Source organism: Gloeophyllum trabeum (assembly GCF_000344685.1).
Source record: "Gloeophyllum trabeum ATCC 11539 unplaced genomic scaffold GLOTRscaffold_00014, whole genome shotgun sequence".
Lineage (NCBI taxonomy): Eukaryota > Fungi > Basidiomycota > Agaricomycetes > Gloeophyllales > Gloeophyllaceae > Gloeophyllum > Gloeophyllum trabeum.
Genome location: NW_006920423.1, coordinates 289,433 through 304,687, shown reverse-complemented (window position 1 = coordinate 304,687; position 15,255 = coordinate 289,433). Strand labels below are relative to the sequence as shown.

The following is a 15,255-nucleotide window of genomic DNA, read 5'->3' as shown; positions in this document are numbered from 1 at the left end:
CTCTACCAATATGCGCGACGTCCGCCCCAAACGGGATATCTACAAATCTACTATTATATAGGGCATCAAGAATATATGTTCAAGACAAATAAATACCAATGGTTTTACGACACTTCACGTTACTATAAACCCTGGCACAGAGTCTTCCCCCTCCTCACCTGGGCCTTGCACAATTCCACCTCAGTAGGTACTGCCACTATCGAGGCGCACAGTATCCCCAACGAGTCCGCGAAGCCCACGGAACCGATCTTGAACTCCCTCTCCTGCTTGGCGCGCTCCGGGTCTGCCCCGGGATCGGATCTTTCTTGGTTTATCTGATGATAAACGTTCACACTATCGAAAGCAATAAAGGCCTGATCAGAGAGAATATGCATATAGGATGCTATCGCGCTTACTATGCCATTCCACCGCATATTCCCTCTAGACTGATCAGCGCGAAGACGAAGGACACGCTTCTGCCTTCCAAGTCCCCGAAGATGCCTCTCGCGGATTCCAGACCTAGAATACAAAGTATGAAGAATTGGATGATCGACGGTAGTGGCAAGAGCCTTCTCGGGAGAGCAGAGATGCCGAGTGAAATCGACGAGCGGGAGAGGAACACGGTTGTCTGGTACACTAACTACGAACACTTTGTTTCCGGCCGAGGTCACTTCATGATAATTGAACTCGCTCACCTGCCAGAGAGGATAATAGTCTCGGATAGAGTGGATTATCTTGCTGAGCAAGGGGTAACTAGACGGATCTGGGACGGGATACAGTAACGTCGGTGCTATGCCCTGGTGAATCAGGTTTGAGTCGGTCAATATCTTCTACACGACGGATACCACCTCACCTGGTTGATAGTGTATTCGAACTGCGCGGAGACGTCATCCATAAATGAGTCAACGCCAGGCTCTGACACAGACAGACTTACTGTATATACGCAAACTACAGAAGAGCACCGTCAGCGATGCTCATGGCATGTAAAAGCCAGAAATCCCTTACACAGCGGGAGCATGTAGTTGACCAAGAGCGGCTTGACCAGCCTCCACTTATCGTCGAGGGAGAGCGCTACGATTATCGCCTCGCCGGGAACGGCCACCCTATCTTCTTCTTCTTCTTCAGTAGTGACGTCGCTGTCGGGAAGAGGCACGTATAGTGCTGGGGAGGACGCGACTTCGGCGGTACCAGTAAAGACCCCGCGCCGCGGTAGAAGGAAGAAATAAGTGATGGGAATAATGAATGGCATCACCTATTCTTGCAAGGGATAGAGGGGTTAATTGTTGGTGCTGGTGCCCGCTTCGTTACTTACAGCTGATAAGCCGACACCTGTCCGGACACCGAGACCGCGGACCTCCCACCAAATGAGGGCGCCCACAAGACCTGCCGCTCCAGTCCCGGAGGCGAAATACCTGGTCAAAAGCATGAGCTTCACGTGGGCCAAGTTAGGGTCACGCATACCCAATGCCATGTCCGGCGACCCCAGAAGGGTATGTCGTGGACAGCTGCAGGAAAGTCAGTTCTCCCAACCCTGCAGTCAAAGGTTGGATGAGCATCTAGTGGCAACGGTCGCAGCCGAGGTACACGTACCAGAGGAGAACGAAGCTAACGAGATACCGAGGAGCCTCATGAATAGACTATCGAATAAGGCAACCACCTACACGCCAATAAGTGACGCTGGCATCTTCGTCTCAGGCGAGAACACGAACCACCATCCCCAGTACGCTGAGCAAACAGCAGCCAACTAAGCGTCTGGCATAGCGTATCTGGCCCTTCAATACATATGGCCAACCGACCTTCGCTATGAGAGCTGGGAAGATGTTACAAAATGCTATTATGCCCTTGGGGGTGGACGGCGGCACGAGGTCCAAGGCAGCAGAGAGTATGATAACATACAGCACTGGGAATGGGTTGAGAGGCAGATTCAATCACCATATTATAGAGGAAGCTACCGTTATTGATGAGGCCGAATAGAAAGAAGGAAATTCCTAGCTTAAGCCTGAGGTTGCGAGTCTGGTCTAAACGGGCAGGGATTAGCATATGTATGGATGTTTCGAGGACCAAGAGAGCGAGCTCCCATCCTCCGGTCGTAATCACATAGGCGCCTTACTCTGTATCAGTCTGGCACGCCTGTCGTACGTGAGTTCTCCCAGCCGCCGAAGCTCTCGAGACGCATTCTCCATCGATCGCTCAGGAGTTTAATGCAAGTTATATTCACCTTTGTCGCTACTAACAGGCTCTGTCAAGGGTGCACTCTCCCAAACTAGTGTTCCTCCATCCGACTCCCCCTCCTCGTCTAGTCCTCGCCCCAAAGTACTTCGAGACCGAGTGTCCATTTGGTAGCTTTCCACGGTTGAGATAGCAGCTTCACGGGGCATTCAAACACAGTCTGGTACCCTCAAAACATGGGTGATCTCTGCTGGAAAGGTGGGCGCTGTCGATAACGGAAAAGCTGCGAGAGAAAGCCAAGTACGACCGAACGTTGACCATGACGGAGCTTTGTCGGGGAAGGCCAGTCCGCTACACGTGGTATTCACGCTGTTGATCCGAGGTGCTTCCCCGCCCCCTCGAGGTCTTCTCGCAAGTTCAAGTTCGCAGTTTCGCAACTCTCCCTGAGCCCACGCGTGCTCAAGTACTACCTTTTGTATGAATAAGCTCAGGAAACCTAGGCCTGAAGGGATTGTGGCGTCTGAGAATCAAACGTTCGCGACAGGTGCGAAGAAGCAACCAAGTTGGACCGTAACTTCCACCACAGTAAGTTGTCGGTTTCTCACAATTTGGAGTATACTGATGTAATTCTAATGCACATGATTGCAGTCCAGAACGTTTCAGTATGCCACTACACTGGACAGTACAAGAAAATCTTCGGCAGCCCAGTCTGTCGCCTTTGTTAGGCCACAGACCGAAGCGGAGCAGTATTGGGCCGCTCGTGCACTCGTAGCAGAAACTCTTCTATATACCAAGGCAGCGCACAATGAGGAAGTGCGACAGATAATCACCTCAGAGGAGGTCAAACGTTCGGCACGTAGAATCTGTGCGTACTTAGTTTTGGGCATAAGCTCATTCTTTCCACCCTTTATAGCGCGAAATATCGGACCTCAGGAAGATGTACAAGAAAGGCCAGACGAAACTTGAGATATTCATCGTAGGCTATGCAGCTTATTCATTGACTCCCCTCCTCATAATGTCCTCGTATTCAGCTCGTACTGTTGGGAATACTGTTCACCGGCTTCTCGCTGCTTTTATTCCTCTTGGTCAAGTCCGATACCCAGCAACAGCCCAGCCGGGCACCCGCTCACTTCACGATTCCTATTTTATCGCCGTTCACTTCTGTGGTACGTCTGACGTCACGCTCACCGTTATCATTCCCATGACCCTGTGGCATCAAGGTCGAACACGAAATGTCTACTATGTCTTTCCGGACCACTTCATGTCTGCTTCTGTTCGGCTGTATACTCTTGTACGCTATATACCGACATTGGATAGGACGACTACACGCAAGATAGGTCGGCGCCTTCTCTAGTACGGATATTGTATGATGACGTTCCTTTTCCTTTGTATGTGCAAGTTATCCATCGGAGTGATCCCTCTCATTTGTCTCCGATGGCTTGAACTCTGCTATAAGAATGCTCTGGCCCGCTGAACATAATTCACCTGTCAGGATATCTGCGAGAATGGGCCCAGGTCTGCATTCATAAAATGTTACAAATTGCATTCATAAAATACAATCCCAAGAATCCTGCGAAGACAGCGGCGATGAAGATCGAAAGTATGCCCCATCTTGATTCCTCTATGACTGTTCCGCATCATGCTTAGGAATTCTCCGCGAACCACATTGTCCAGATCCACAGATCATGACGCAGTCTGACAATGGCTCACCGTCAGCAAAAGCCTCATCGGAAGCTAGGCGCTACAGTGACTTACCAGTCACTAGTGCTGCTTCATTAGGCGACGATGCAGTAGCTGTTGCCTCCACTGCCGCCGTTCTCCTCGTCGACGGGGCCAGTGGTGACGATGACTTCGACCGCGTCGGCGGCGTAGTTGGTGAAAGCGTCCATGGCTTATGGATGGAGATGAGGGCTGTTGAATGCGAAGGTAGGCAAATTCCTGGGTTGGATTCGACCTGAAGTTCTGAGGGCCATTGCGCCCGCTTTTATACCGTCAGGACAGGGGTGTGTCTCATTATACCTACTGTGGCAGTGAGCGCTACACAGTGAGTGGTGGCTTGACGAGCCACCGGCAGTAGCTTCCCTATCTGGCGAGTTTATTGTCATTTCGTCCACTGCGTCTTGTCAGTGAGACACTCGGGCAGGGTTAGGGGCTACACCGGCCACACATGTCCAGTCACTCAGCCCACCTACCCCCGGGCCTGCGGGATAGTTGCGATACTCGGCCAGGCCGCTGTAATATTCCGAGTCCGTGGCGAGGTGATGACCAAGCCGGGAGGACTTATGTCTCACTTCGTGTATTGTTGTCTGACCCATCAGATGTTGCGCTTCAGTCACCGTCGTACCCGAAGGTACCTGTGCGCGTGGAAGGTCTAGGAGATTCGACAGTGCCCTGGGTTCCAGTGACGAGATCTGAAGGTGATCGCTTTGACGCGCGGGATTGAGCGGGTTCTGTGTGGCATATGTGATTGTCACTTCGAAATAGCCGCAGCCACGGCTGCGGCAGGCATTGGTGCTCAACTAAGGCGAGAATTTATATTGCAGACATATTGCGGCCGTGTTAGCCGTTTCTGCGGGATGGTATTAGCCTGCTTTCACTGTGGATTGGCCTAAAGGACGCTGAGCTGTGACTGAATGTTTTCATCCGTCGGCTAAAAGGTGAGGCCCTTTTGCAATGGCCGGTCCCATAATGATGCCGGAGAGGATGTCGACTGACCATCTGCGACAGGCAACGATAATAGTGAAACGTCAGGACAATCGTACTGTCAGCAGCGAATAGCTTTCGCCCGACAATGTGCGGAATGGGGGAGGCGAGGCAACAAAAGACCTGTCATTGCATGCTTGATCGGCTTAAGTTCTCCGTGACGTATAGGAGGAACTTATCACAGTAATCTCGGCCAAAGCTATCGTAAGACATGCAGCATTCAAGAGCCCCAGATCCAGATGTTATACTGTGAATGAATGAGAGGCTGTCTCCGTTTGTCATACCAACTTGACGGTAGGACTGCCCTTGCGAACCTCGCTCTTAGTATGCCACCGCTACTTGACTATAGGAGCTTGGGTCGCGTCCTTTCTGTACGGTACGCTTCATCGTGACGTCGCTCCTGAGTAAAATCAATTCGCGATCGCGATGGTTGAGGTGGTCCAGCCCTTCCGCAGTGCTTCGTTCACTGTCATAGCAGACATAGTGACCTCAGCGATTGATGGTGGCGATATACTGGCGCCCACACATGCCCTTCTGGGCAAAGCGCAGAACCTCTGTACAGCGTCCAAATAGCAAGCGGGAGGTCTTGCATCACTGCGAGAACATTCCGTACTGACTGAATACTGATCAAAAGTCTATGGCGAGCTTGATATGCCCCCCGCTTTCTGAGTTCCGACGATCGACGCGTGTGCGCTCTGTCTGCCGTAAGGGAGGCCAATTCATCGGGTCCATGCAGGCACCTCGAGCCTATGGACTGTTAGGACGGCCGACCCCTAGATTGAAGTACAGCCGCCAATTGCGGAAACCAAGGTGATAAAGTGTGCGTCTTGGCTACGCGGTACCCCCTTAGCTTCTCTGACTTTGCACCGGAGACCTGGTCACAGAACCTCGGTCCCGCGAATGATATCCCGAATCATTCTGTTATCTCCGGTCCAGGGCTCTGATGAGGGACGAGGCGCGATGCCCATATCTTCATCAGAGACAGACGTCTATGTCCTAAAGGTCCCGCAGTTCTTGTGGTGCAAGCAGCCGGGAAGCCCTAGCTGGATGCGCGACAATCTCTGCGTGAACTTTGTCGATGGCTATGGCCATATGACCTAGCACGCAAGGTCGGACTGGGAACCTACCTACCTATACTAATGATTAACACATGCTAGACGTGCGCTTCCACCCTGGTTGTGGCTCGGACCCCAGGAGTACAAATTGGCAGCGAGCATTCCAGCGAGCATTCGAAAGTACTGACAGTTAAAGGTTCCGATAGATGGGAAGGTCACGATCCATTACTTTCAGTATAGAGTAGAGGCAGCGACCTCAACGGCGCTGGTTTAGAACATACGGGGCGAGATCCCTGTGAAACGAATGTCGGAGCATTAACCTTTCGGATTCCTGAGACAGTAGAGGACCTACCATGACAAATGCCATTGTGGCTTACCACCGGTTCAGTCAAACATGGAAGTACTTAGTGTTCGCGGCACCGACAGTTTACCTGACTCTGTTAACGCCGACGGCGATCGTGAAGACTAAGCGCCCCTGAGTCCGGAGCTCGACCAATGGAGAGTCAAGTGGCTAGCATCAAGTTATAAAAACCATACACTGTTGGTAGGGTTCAGGCGTAGTGTAGAATAGAGCTCGCATTAGGAGCACCAATCGACCCTCAGTTCCCCCGAGTGCCGTTGTCTACTTCCAACTTGAAGATAGTCCTCAGATTCCACAGGCTTTCTCGCGACTTGTTCAGATGTTGTAAAAGACCAGCACGACATCCCCCGCACAGAGCGACAGCATCAGCATCCTTGGGAGCGGCCGAGATTAGATCCCCCCAGACTCTCGATCGGCCGGCACATCTGTGCTGGATTCTGCGACGATACAATCGGGCCAACGACTTTCTTCTTCCAAAAGGCTCGCAGAGACCCAAGGTAGAGGAGATATCCTTTGCCGCTGCCATCGCCGCGGTGAGGGACGGCTACAATCGCTTCGGGACCTGCAGCGAGGATCATGACTTGCTTCATCCGAAGAGTATTAAGGCCTACTACGAGGCGTTCGGTGTCGGCTGGATTCAGGAGGATACATTGCGGCCGAGGTTGGCATCTCCAAACCGCCAGACGCGCATGAAAAGAGTATAAAATAGAGGCGCAAGAATGTCGGTAGAGCGGTACTCACACTGGCGGAGAGGAGAGATAACTGCAACTGGATGCACGCTCGCAGCGCCTGCAACAACAGTGCCGTTCTGGCGATACACGACTTTACGAGAGGCATGGCGTGCATTGTCGTGTTCCTCGAGAGCGAACGGCCACTGCTCACGGAATAGCTCCAGTATCTGAAGGCGCGGGCGCGCTACACGATACTTTGTGCACATCCGAAGAACCCTGGAAATGAACGGGAAGTCCTCGACTGCGACTTTGTCCGCTACATTCAAATGACCGCATGGTCCGTCAGCGAGTCAGTGGCTAGTAAGGATGATCGATGATGTTCTGTACACTCACACAACAATTATACACCACATTCAGCAACGCTTCCATATCTTCCGGGTCGTCTTCGACATCCAAACAAGTGCAGCCTCACGTCAGTTCCGGCACTGATCCGTCCAGTGCTGCAATTAAGTCTCGCAAGACGGAGACAATGGTGCGGTGCACACAGGACAGTTACAGTGCCGTCCGCAATTTAATTGGTCGCCTTTGGGAGACTGACATTTTGTCTGGTAACCAGCGATGGATTGTGGCGGACAGAAAGTGGCAGACGCGGCAACTCTCACATCAGGATGACTCGCAGGGGAAAGATGAATGCTAATGCTTGCCCTTGTTCTTTGATATTCGGCCAGAAGTGAAGTTCAGACGCTAACAATGTGTAATCTATGACGATGTATATTATTATGCAAATTGTCATCCAGATGGAGTGCGGTCAGGATATCAAGATTTTGCTATGCGAAGGGGATTACTACAGGCATACGTCCGTTTTGCGACTAATCGATGTAGGAAAAGTGTCCGCACCAAACTGATCATAACGACGGAGTAGGTGGTAGTAAGGATATCAAAGCGTACAGATGAAAGTCTATTGGTGAAATAATACTAGTCGGTCGTTACAGGCTGTTGCATACCGAGCAGTTGAAGAGTATCCGATCCCGGAACGCCGCGGCTAGATAGTGTAAGGTGAGGACGTGGAATTACAGAATAAAGACTGAAACTTACGGAGAGCAATGAGAGCAATGAAAAGAGTGAGAGCAGCAACGAAAACAGTGCCGTATTTGATGACCTGCACCAGCCGTGAGCGACCACGAACAGGCATGCGCAGTCAGGCAGTTACTTACGATCCAACGGCGCTGTCTCTTTTGCTTAATAGAGTACAGGGGGGCACGAATTTGTTTCGACGGCCTCAGCCAGACTGCAGAACAAGTAAGAACAGTGGCCATGAAGAGTAGGAGAAGGTGGTGACATACACAGCATCGTCGCATGGATCTTATCCATGAACGGCATGAGAGCAGCAGGTGCAAGCATGAAAAGGAGGAAATGCCCAATGAGAAGATCTGAACTCCAGAGCGACAACTCCACGATCTTGACGATGAACTCGCGAGCCGGTTGCGACATGGCGTGGTGGCCCAAGCCACGCCCATACCACTTACCCGTCCACCAAGCTCTGTTAGTCTCATCGTGCTTGAACTCTCGTGACAGGAAAACAGAGATCAAGACCTTGTGGACGGCGCGCTGGATGGCAATGAGAGCGATCAGACCCAGGACGGCGTGCGCAGCGTTCCACAACTCAAGGAACCACTATAGGAAAGTGTTAGAGGAACACAACAGACTACGAATAGCGAATACATACCAAGAACTCAAATGCTCCGATGGTACCGACAGTCCCCAAGAAATGAGCGATGAACGCCATTACAGAGCCGAACTTAGGGAAGACGGAATCCAACATTGGGCCCATGAATAACGAGATGAGGAAGAGAACCAACAGTACACCAGCATTCCAGACGATAGGACCTAGGGAGACGACGGCGATGCGAATCAAGGGACTCGGGGGTTGGGCACCGTTCCTGTCAGGGAAGGACTTGACGAACATATACGCAATAACGAAGAGAACCGCCATGACAATCGGGAAGACGATCTCGGAGATGATGACCGCTCTCCAACCCGCACGAGGAACGTCACCGGAGAGCTTCTCTGATGGAAGACCCAATTTCTTCTTCTTGTATCCCGTAATCATCGTGCGAGACAAGCGGCAGTAACCAATCCAGGAGTTGTTGTGTGAACGAGAGTTGCCTCGGCACATCCACCGCAAGAATTCCCTGCAATAAGTGAGTATAGCTTCCAAGGGCAAGAACACGTATAACACACCGATAATCGATCACGAAGTCCGACAGGGCGAACTGATGAGGATTGAAAAGGAACGGCGCGATACAAAGAGCCAACGTCGAAATCCAGAAGTAGATCAAGAAAGGCGTCCAGAGCGACATCGTCACGTAGAGCAGCATTAGCAGGGTTCGCATCCCAAGGTAAATACTAGGACCAGCGAAACGAGACAGAAGGATGCTGAAGGAAATCCTAGAAGTGGCGAAACCACGACCAGTCGCAATGTACCGAGCACCGCCGAAGTTCAGGTTACTCAAGATGGAATGGGTGTAGATCTGGGTAGAGAACACTTCGAAGACCGGCGCCAACGACAAGAACTGCTTCCCAAGACGGAAGATGGCACGCCCGGTACCTCTTTCAACAAGCTCTGCAATATAAGTCAGCTCAGTCGAACAAGAAGTGAAGATCACCCCCACCTTGCAGGAACAGTGGCAAGAAGTTGATCATGAACACAAGGAGGATACCGATGATGCACCGGTCAATCCAGTCGAAGACGGGATGGAGATTGTAGCATCCTCCTTGACCTCCAATTAGACCACCAGACGAGGTATACTGACAGATCGTGAGCTCGGAGTTCAGGGTGCCCAAGAACACCACTGCGCAGAAAGTCAGTAAGGCATCCTCAGGTTCAAGCTAATACGTACTGGTCACAATGAAGAGCTGCACGGATAGGATAACCAGCATGTTGTTGATATGGAAACCAGGATGACCATAGTAGAAAGTCAGGAACCGGTCCATGGGAAGCTGGGTACCCAGGTAGTAGTACTCTCGACTAAGCATTTGCTCGCCCATACCAGTACCGATCTTGGTCTGGAAGTTGAGAATCGTACCGAAGCCGAGGTCACGTCCTTTACCGCACTGGTAGTATTCCGTATGCTTGATACGGCCACCGCGACCAAAGGCGGTCATACCAGCGTAGATATCCTCGTTCAAGTGGAGACCCTTCTGCGCCTTTGACACACCACCGCGCGTGTTCATGAAGAGACCATTCAGGAAATCAGGGTGACCGTAGTGAAGCTTGCCGCCAATCCAAGCCAATGAACGAGCAGCCAGGGTACCGAATGTTTGTTCCTTTCCAGCAGCGATATCACCAAGAATACCAATGTTCTCCGAGAAGATGTACTCTCGTGCACCGACAATGGCAACCGGGGGCTTCCTGAACTCCTTCTGACCCCATGTGGCATAGGGGCTTTGAGTGGAGACCGAATACTCCTCGAACTCCCCGAGGACGTTACGGATCTTGAGACATTCCTCGAGGTAGTTGTCCTGGTTGGCATCGATAAGCTGGAGGTATTCACCGCGGTAGAAGATGATCGCATGGTTCTGGTTGTCCGATTTACCGTCACCCAAGATAGGATTACCAGGCAACTCGATGCGGAACTTGGGCCGACGTCTGCCAGTCTCAGGAACGAAGTCGGAGTGACCATCAATCAGCGCGGAGAACAGGCGCGGGTCGCCGCCTTCCTTCCGCGGGGGTTCCTCGTCCAGGTAAGCAATCTGGAGATCCGGGTATGCACGCAGCAAGAACTCCGCGTTCTCCTGCTCCTCCTTGTTGAACTTCGAGTACCGCTGCATCGACACGACGAATTTGAACTTGCGGCGCGCCATCCGTTCGAGCTCCCTCTCGAGTTTGTCTGTGTTGCCACCGAACAGCTGAACGACTTCCGGATTCTCCACCCGGTAGAGCAGCTTGATCGCCTTCGAGTAGTTCATCATGCCGGAGACTGTACGGTAGAGCGTCTGCGCACGGAGCGACGCCCATATACGAGTCCGAAGAGTGAATTCCGGAGCCGCGCTCTTGAAACCGATGCAGTAGAACGGAAGGTCGTCAGTCTTCGACTGTCCCTTCTCGTCGGCGCCAAACGGATTAGGCCCATTGTACATCGCGGATTCCTCGGCCAAGATTTTGGTGTCCTTGACGAAGTTGTCCCACTCAACAGGGTGTAGCTGCTTCAAGTATTCGAGCAGTGTGACACGCGTGGTCTGATCTTCCTCGCGGATGATCTCACGAAGCGACAAAAGGATCTAGAAGACGAATGTTAGCTCACAGTGCAAACCCTGCTGATGCCATCACCATACCTTCTCGCTGTAGTGAGGAGTCAACACAGTGAATGTGGGCATAGCGTCAACTGGTACGGGCTCCGGAAGGGCCGTAGTCAAAGACTGGGCAAAGAAGGAGATACGCCGCTCGGCCTCACTTCCCCTCGGGAAGAACTCGCCCTTGTAGCCCTTGTCGCTTTGGGAAATGAAGAAAGGCGGAGCACGCAGACTGCGGCGCCCATCTCCTCCTGCGTCGATCTGGTGATACAGCAGCCGCTGGACGTGGTCAATGGAGAGCAGGTGCTCGCGGTACATGGAAATGATGATCGCGTTCCAAATCTGCGACACCAGGACCTGAACAGCCTATTAGGCAGGGCAGACAACAAGATTGCATGACACATACCTTGGGTTTGTACTTGACCTCCATGTCAGCGGTGGCTAACAACTTCGCGTAAATCCTCTTGGGCAGCCGGGTGTAGATATCCTTCCAAGGCGTCCAGATACTGAGACCCAACATGAAACTCCTCGCAATTGAGAATACCGTGTTCCAGATAATATACCACAAGAAAGTGTCGAGGAAGAACAGCACAAGATCCATGATGTACATGATAGTGAGAGTGAAGGCAGCCTGGTTGCGACAGAGGGCGTTGCCGAAGTACCGATCGTTGCATCCCTGAACCTTCATCCCGACCATGACGCGTATGGAAACGCTGAATGACGTGGTCAAGAAAAAGTACGATTCCACGAACTTGCACCCAAAGATGAGCACCCAGAGCGCAATGGACGCGATGCGAGCCTGAAGGTGAAGGTCGGGGTAGCTGGCAGTGAACGTCTGGCTGGCCAGGTATTTCCTTGACTTGCCAGCAACACGGTCGCCGAACATCCGTCCAGAGGGCATAATCGCGAACAGGAGCGTCGCGACCACCGAGATGAAGAACTGCACGATACCCAAGATAAGCGGGAGCGAACCACCGCTGTTGTTGTTAACCGCGATGGCGACATAGAACGTCGGGCCGGCGGTGAGACCAAGGGTGATGAATAGGAAGAGTAACCGACGGGTGAGGTGCGAAGTATTGTTCCAAGTCGTGGGGATGTACGAGAATTCCGCGATTGTGGCCAGTATCATGATAGTCGTGGCCACAGCGCCACCGAGCGCCGTCGCCGACCAGGACATAGCAGCCGACTTATCTCCGCCATACACCGTAGGCGAGTTGTAAGCCGTGTAAAACCAATACATAGCAATGTGGATGACCCATATCCGGTTGAAGTTAACTAGTAGGTGACCGAATGAGCGCTTCTCGTAGTAAGTCTTGAAGAAGACACGATTCCAGTCAACGCGGTCGAACTTCATGAATCGCTGTGCTGGTGGAACATCCACAAGTCGCGTCTAAGAAACGAAATGAGCGATGAGAGAAAAGGGAGGTGACGGAGGCCACATACCTTGTCCTGGAGAACGATCCTGGCAATCCCTTCGGGATACCAGAACAGCTGGTTCACATCATCATATCCAATGATCTTGTCGTGATCTCGCTCCCTCCGTACGAACTTTCCATCGACCACCTCGTACCCTTGGTCCCGGATGAACCGGTACAACGGCTTGATCACCGCGCGCAAGTACAACCCCTCCGGCACAGGATCCAGCCGATTCTGGCATTCTGGCGAACGATAGTAGTCATCCGCACACTTGAAGATGAAGCACAAGCACTCTGGCATGAACCGCACCTGCGCCGCCTCACCCCAGCACAGGAGGTACAGCGCAATCTGCCGCAGGCGGTCATACTGGCTCATGTTATTCATTGCCTGCCGCCAGCGCTCCATAGCGGAGCTTAACGACTTCTCCGCACCCCTTCCGCCCCGGCGCTTCGTGGATTTGAGGCGCTGCAACCCGGGATTCTGCGTCTGCCCGACGGCGTCGTCCAAATCGAGCTGAGCGGCGAAGTACCATTTACGGTAGTTAGCATGTTGGCCACCAATGTAGTCAGCGTGTAGCGTTAGTAGGGCCTGGTCTGGAGACATCCGTGAGGCTCTAGAGTCGAGCAGCTGCATCACGAAGTCGAACTACAATACTACGGCGTTAGAAGGCCGGTTACGGAAAACGAGGAAGCATGTGCTACATACCATGTTTCTCATCGAATCCCGCTGGAAGCCAAACTTCTGCGTAAGGTCGAGGAAAATGTCTTCAATCTCCTCCTTTGACAAAGGGATGCTGCGCTCGGACGTCCACGCCGGGTACTGCTCTCTAGCGCCGGGCGGGCCTCCATAGTCAACGAATGTGGGAGTCGAGGACTCCATGCGGGGAGGGCCTAATGATTCTGCGGAAGGGGCGTACTTCTGACCATAGACATCCACGTCGGAGTCGGTGTCAGGGTTGCCTAGAACAAGTAGTGAATATGTCGCTGAGAAGGGTGGCTGTCCCGCCCAGAACGCGTTACCCACCATAGCGCCCATAGTTCCCGTTGTTGTCATAATATCTATCGTCCTCATTGAGGGCAGCGTCGCTGCTGTCGGAAGCGTAGGTATCTCTTCGACGATATGGGTCAGCCTGGTCTGAGTCGTTGTCGTAGTACCTCTGGTTGCTGGAGGCAAAGGGGTCGTGAGGGTCGGAAGGCGGGGAGGAACCAGGATAGATGTTGTCGGGATGCCTGGGCGTCGCCATGGCCGGCGATGAGCAGGGAGGAGAGGTGGTCGTCGAACGCGACGAGCGCGAGATCGTTGAAAAAGGGAGGGATGCGGTGGAAGGAGCACAACGCCTGAGAACAGCCCTCCTGGGCCCGGCAAACTCCGACTGCGGCTTACTGTCTTTGCGTCATTCACTTTGGCTGATGCACTGCACCCGTCGAGCCCCTTCCAAGTGTACCCCCCTTTAGACAGCGGGTTTCAAGGGTCAGGAGAATCGTTCAAGCTTCATACATTTTATCTCGTATTCTGCGATTTTCTCTCAGTATTCATGTCCTTTTATCGTCGTTTTCTTCCATGCACGTTGAAAACGAGCGGCTTCCATGCGATACCGCGCCGCTCTGCAACTCTATATACCTCGGGCTTATCGCCCTCGCAAGCACTCGATAACGCTGCAGAAGAGGAGCTCCTGCGCGACCGTTCTCACTGTATTTCAACTTTTGTAGCCAGACTTCACCTATACGAGGGTATTTCACCGACGCTCCACTTTTATTTTTGTCCCGGCACCGGCGGCTCGCATACCCTCCCACATGCTGCTCTCGTTGGGCCGGTGCCGTGATGCGCTATCTGCGCCCCCGACGACAGCGATCCGTTGGCAGACGTCATGTTGAACGTTCGCCGACAGAGGAGCACGATAAATCGGTGACATACATACGCCAAGCCAATATCTACGAGATTGCACCTGCAACTTCAAGTCTTGAACTATTCTCACCTGCGGCGGTTTACTCGGCGATGGAAGCTTTTGTTGCCTGGCTGCTCCCAATACCGACGTGGGCAGAAATATGTTTATCCGAGCAGCCCGGCCAAAGATAACCACATTGCATAATTAAAGCAACACAATGGTCTCTTGTTGGCACACGGGCACTGAAAATGGCACCGTTCTTGGACCAAGAGAAGGACGACGGCGGCAGGGCTAATACGAAACGGAGTGCCGCATGAGGCACATCATATGGAACAGTAGTCGGCAGGAAGGAATCGGCGTGCAAGACTTATCTTGATGACGCCCCGTCATGATACTTCGACGTCCGACAGACGGCATATAGGCGATAGACGGGGAAAGCGTACACGATACTGACACCATAGGCACCAAGAGCTAGAGGTTTTGTTCGATTTGACCTTGGGCGAGAGAGAAGGCCAGCCCACAACGTATCCAACAGTCGCCATAGTCGGTACACCGCCTGTGTATGCCTGGTTACTGTTGTTATTTCTGCGATTGAGCATAAAGAACCAGTTGTGCAAATGGTTCTGACGTTGCTGCGTGCGCTAGACTTCATAGAGAACCGCCAACGGTAGAAGGCCACCCATCTCTTGAAGTCAGCTGAGTTTACTAGGGCCCGTATCTCCA

The 15,255-nt window shown here is 52.5% G+C and overlaps 3 protein-coding genes across 3 annotated transcripts; 1 reads left to right on the top strand and 2 right to left on the bottom strand.

Moving 5' to 3' along the window:
- Positions 1-122: 122 nt before the first annotated feature.
- GLOTRDRAFT_80776 (batten's disease protein Cln3) lies at positions 123-2,389 on the bottom strand (the record flags this gene model as incomplete). The annotated part of the gene is made up of 12 exons (XM_007871487.1): positions 2,198-2,389; positions 1,932-1,997; positions 1,689-1,879; positions 1,570-1,636; positions 1,441-1,510; positions 1,292-1,391; positions 985-1,231; positions 914-927; positions 833-853; positions 675-776; positions 396-619; positions 123-333 (listed from the first exon to the last, which is right to left on the bottom strand). The coding sequence occupies exons 1-12, from the start codon at positions 2,355-2,357 to the stop codon at positions 123-125; spliced, it is 1,473 nt and encodes a 490-aa protein (XP_007869678.1). The 5' UTR covers positions 2,358-2,389.
- Positions 2,390-2,569: 180 nt separating this feature from the next.
- On the top strand, positions 2,570-3,540 carry GLOTRDRAFT_117780 (uncharacterized protein). Its single transcript, XM_007871486.1, has 5 exons — positions 2,570-2,733; positions 2,797-3,000; positions 3,062-3,124; positions 3,180-3,314; positions 3,369-3,540. Exons 1-5 carry the CDS (start codon positions 2,626-2,628, stop codon positions 3,483-3,485), a joined length of 627 nt encoding a protein of 208 aa, XP_007869677.1. The 5' UTR covers positions 2,570-2,625; the 3' UTR covers positions 3,486-3,540.
- Positions 3,541-7,692: 4,152 nt separating this feature from the next.
- GLOTRDRAFT_140772 (1,3-beta-glucan synthase) lies at positions 7,693-13,989 on the bottom strand. Its single transcript, XM_007871485.1, has 13 exons — positions 13,671-13,989; positions 13,353-13,606; positions 12,675-13,292; positions 11,638-12,621; positions 11,274-11,588; positions 9,839-11,219; positions 9,611-9,790; positions 9,180-9,561; positions 8,665-9,130; positions 8,282-8,612; positions 8,153-8,226; positions 8,034-8,097; positions 7,693-7,980 (listed from the first exon to the last, which is right to left on the bottom strand). Exons 1-13 carry the CDS (start codon positions 13,888-13,890, stop codon positions 7,925-7,927), a joined length of 5,325 nt encoding a protein of 1,774 aa, XP_007869676.1. The 5' UTR covers positions 13,891-13,989; the 3' UTR covers positions 7,693-7,924.
- Between the last annotated feature and the right edge of the window lie 1,266 nt (positions 13,990-15,255).

Coding starts and splice junctions, on each gene's coding strand:
- GLOTRDRAFT_117780 (XM_007871486.1), top strand. CDS start 2,626: ATGAATAAGCTCAGGAAACCTAGGCCTGAAGGGATTGTGGCGTCTGAG. Junction 2,734..2,796: donor GGACCGTAACTTCCACCACA/GTAAGTTGTCGG, acceptor ACATGATTGCAG/TCCAGAACGTTTCAGTATGC. Junction 3,001..3,061: donor CAGAGGAGGTCAAACGTTCG/GCACGTAGAATC, acceptor CACCCTTTATAG/CGCGAAATATCGGACCTCAG.
- GLOTRDRAFT_140772 (XM_007871485.1), bottom strand. CDS start 13,890: ATGGCGACGCCCAGGCATCCCGACAACATCTATCCTGGTTCCTCCCCG. Junction 13,293..13,352: donor GGGATTCGATGAGAAACATG/GTATGTAGCACA, acceptor GTAGTATTGTAG/TTCGACTTCGTGATGCAGCT. Junction 7,981..8,033: donor CATTGCTCTCATTGCTCTCC/GTAAGTTTCAGT, acceptor TACACTATCTAG/CCGCGGCGTTCCGGGATCGG.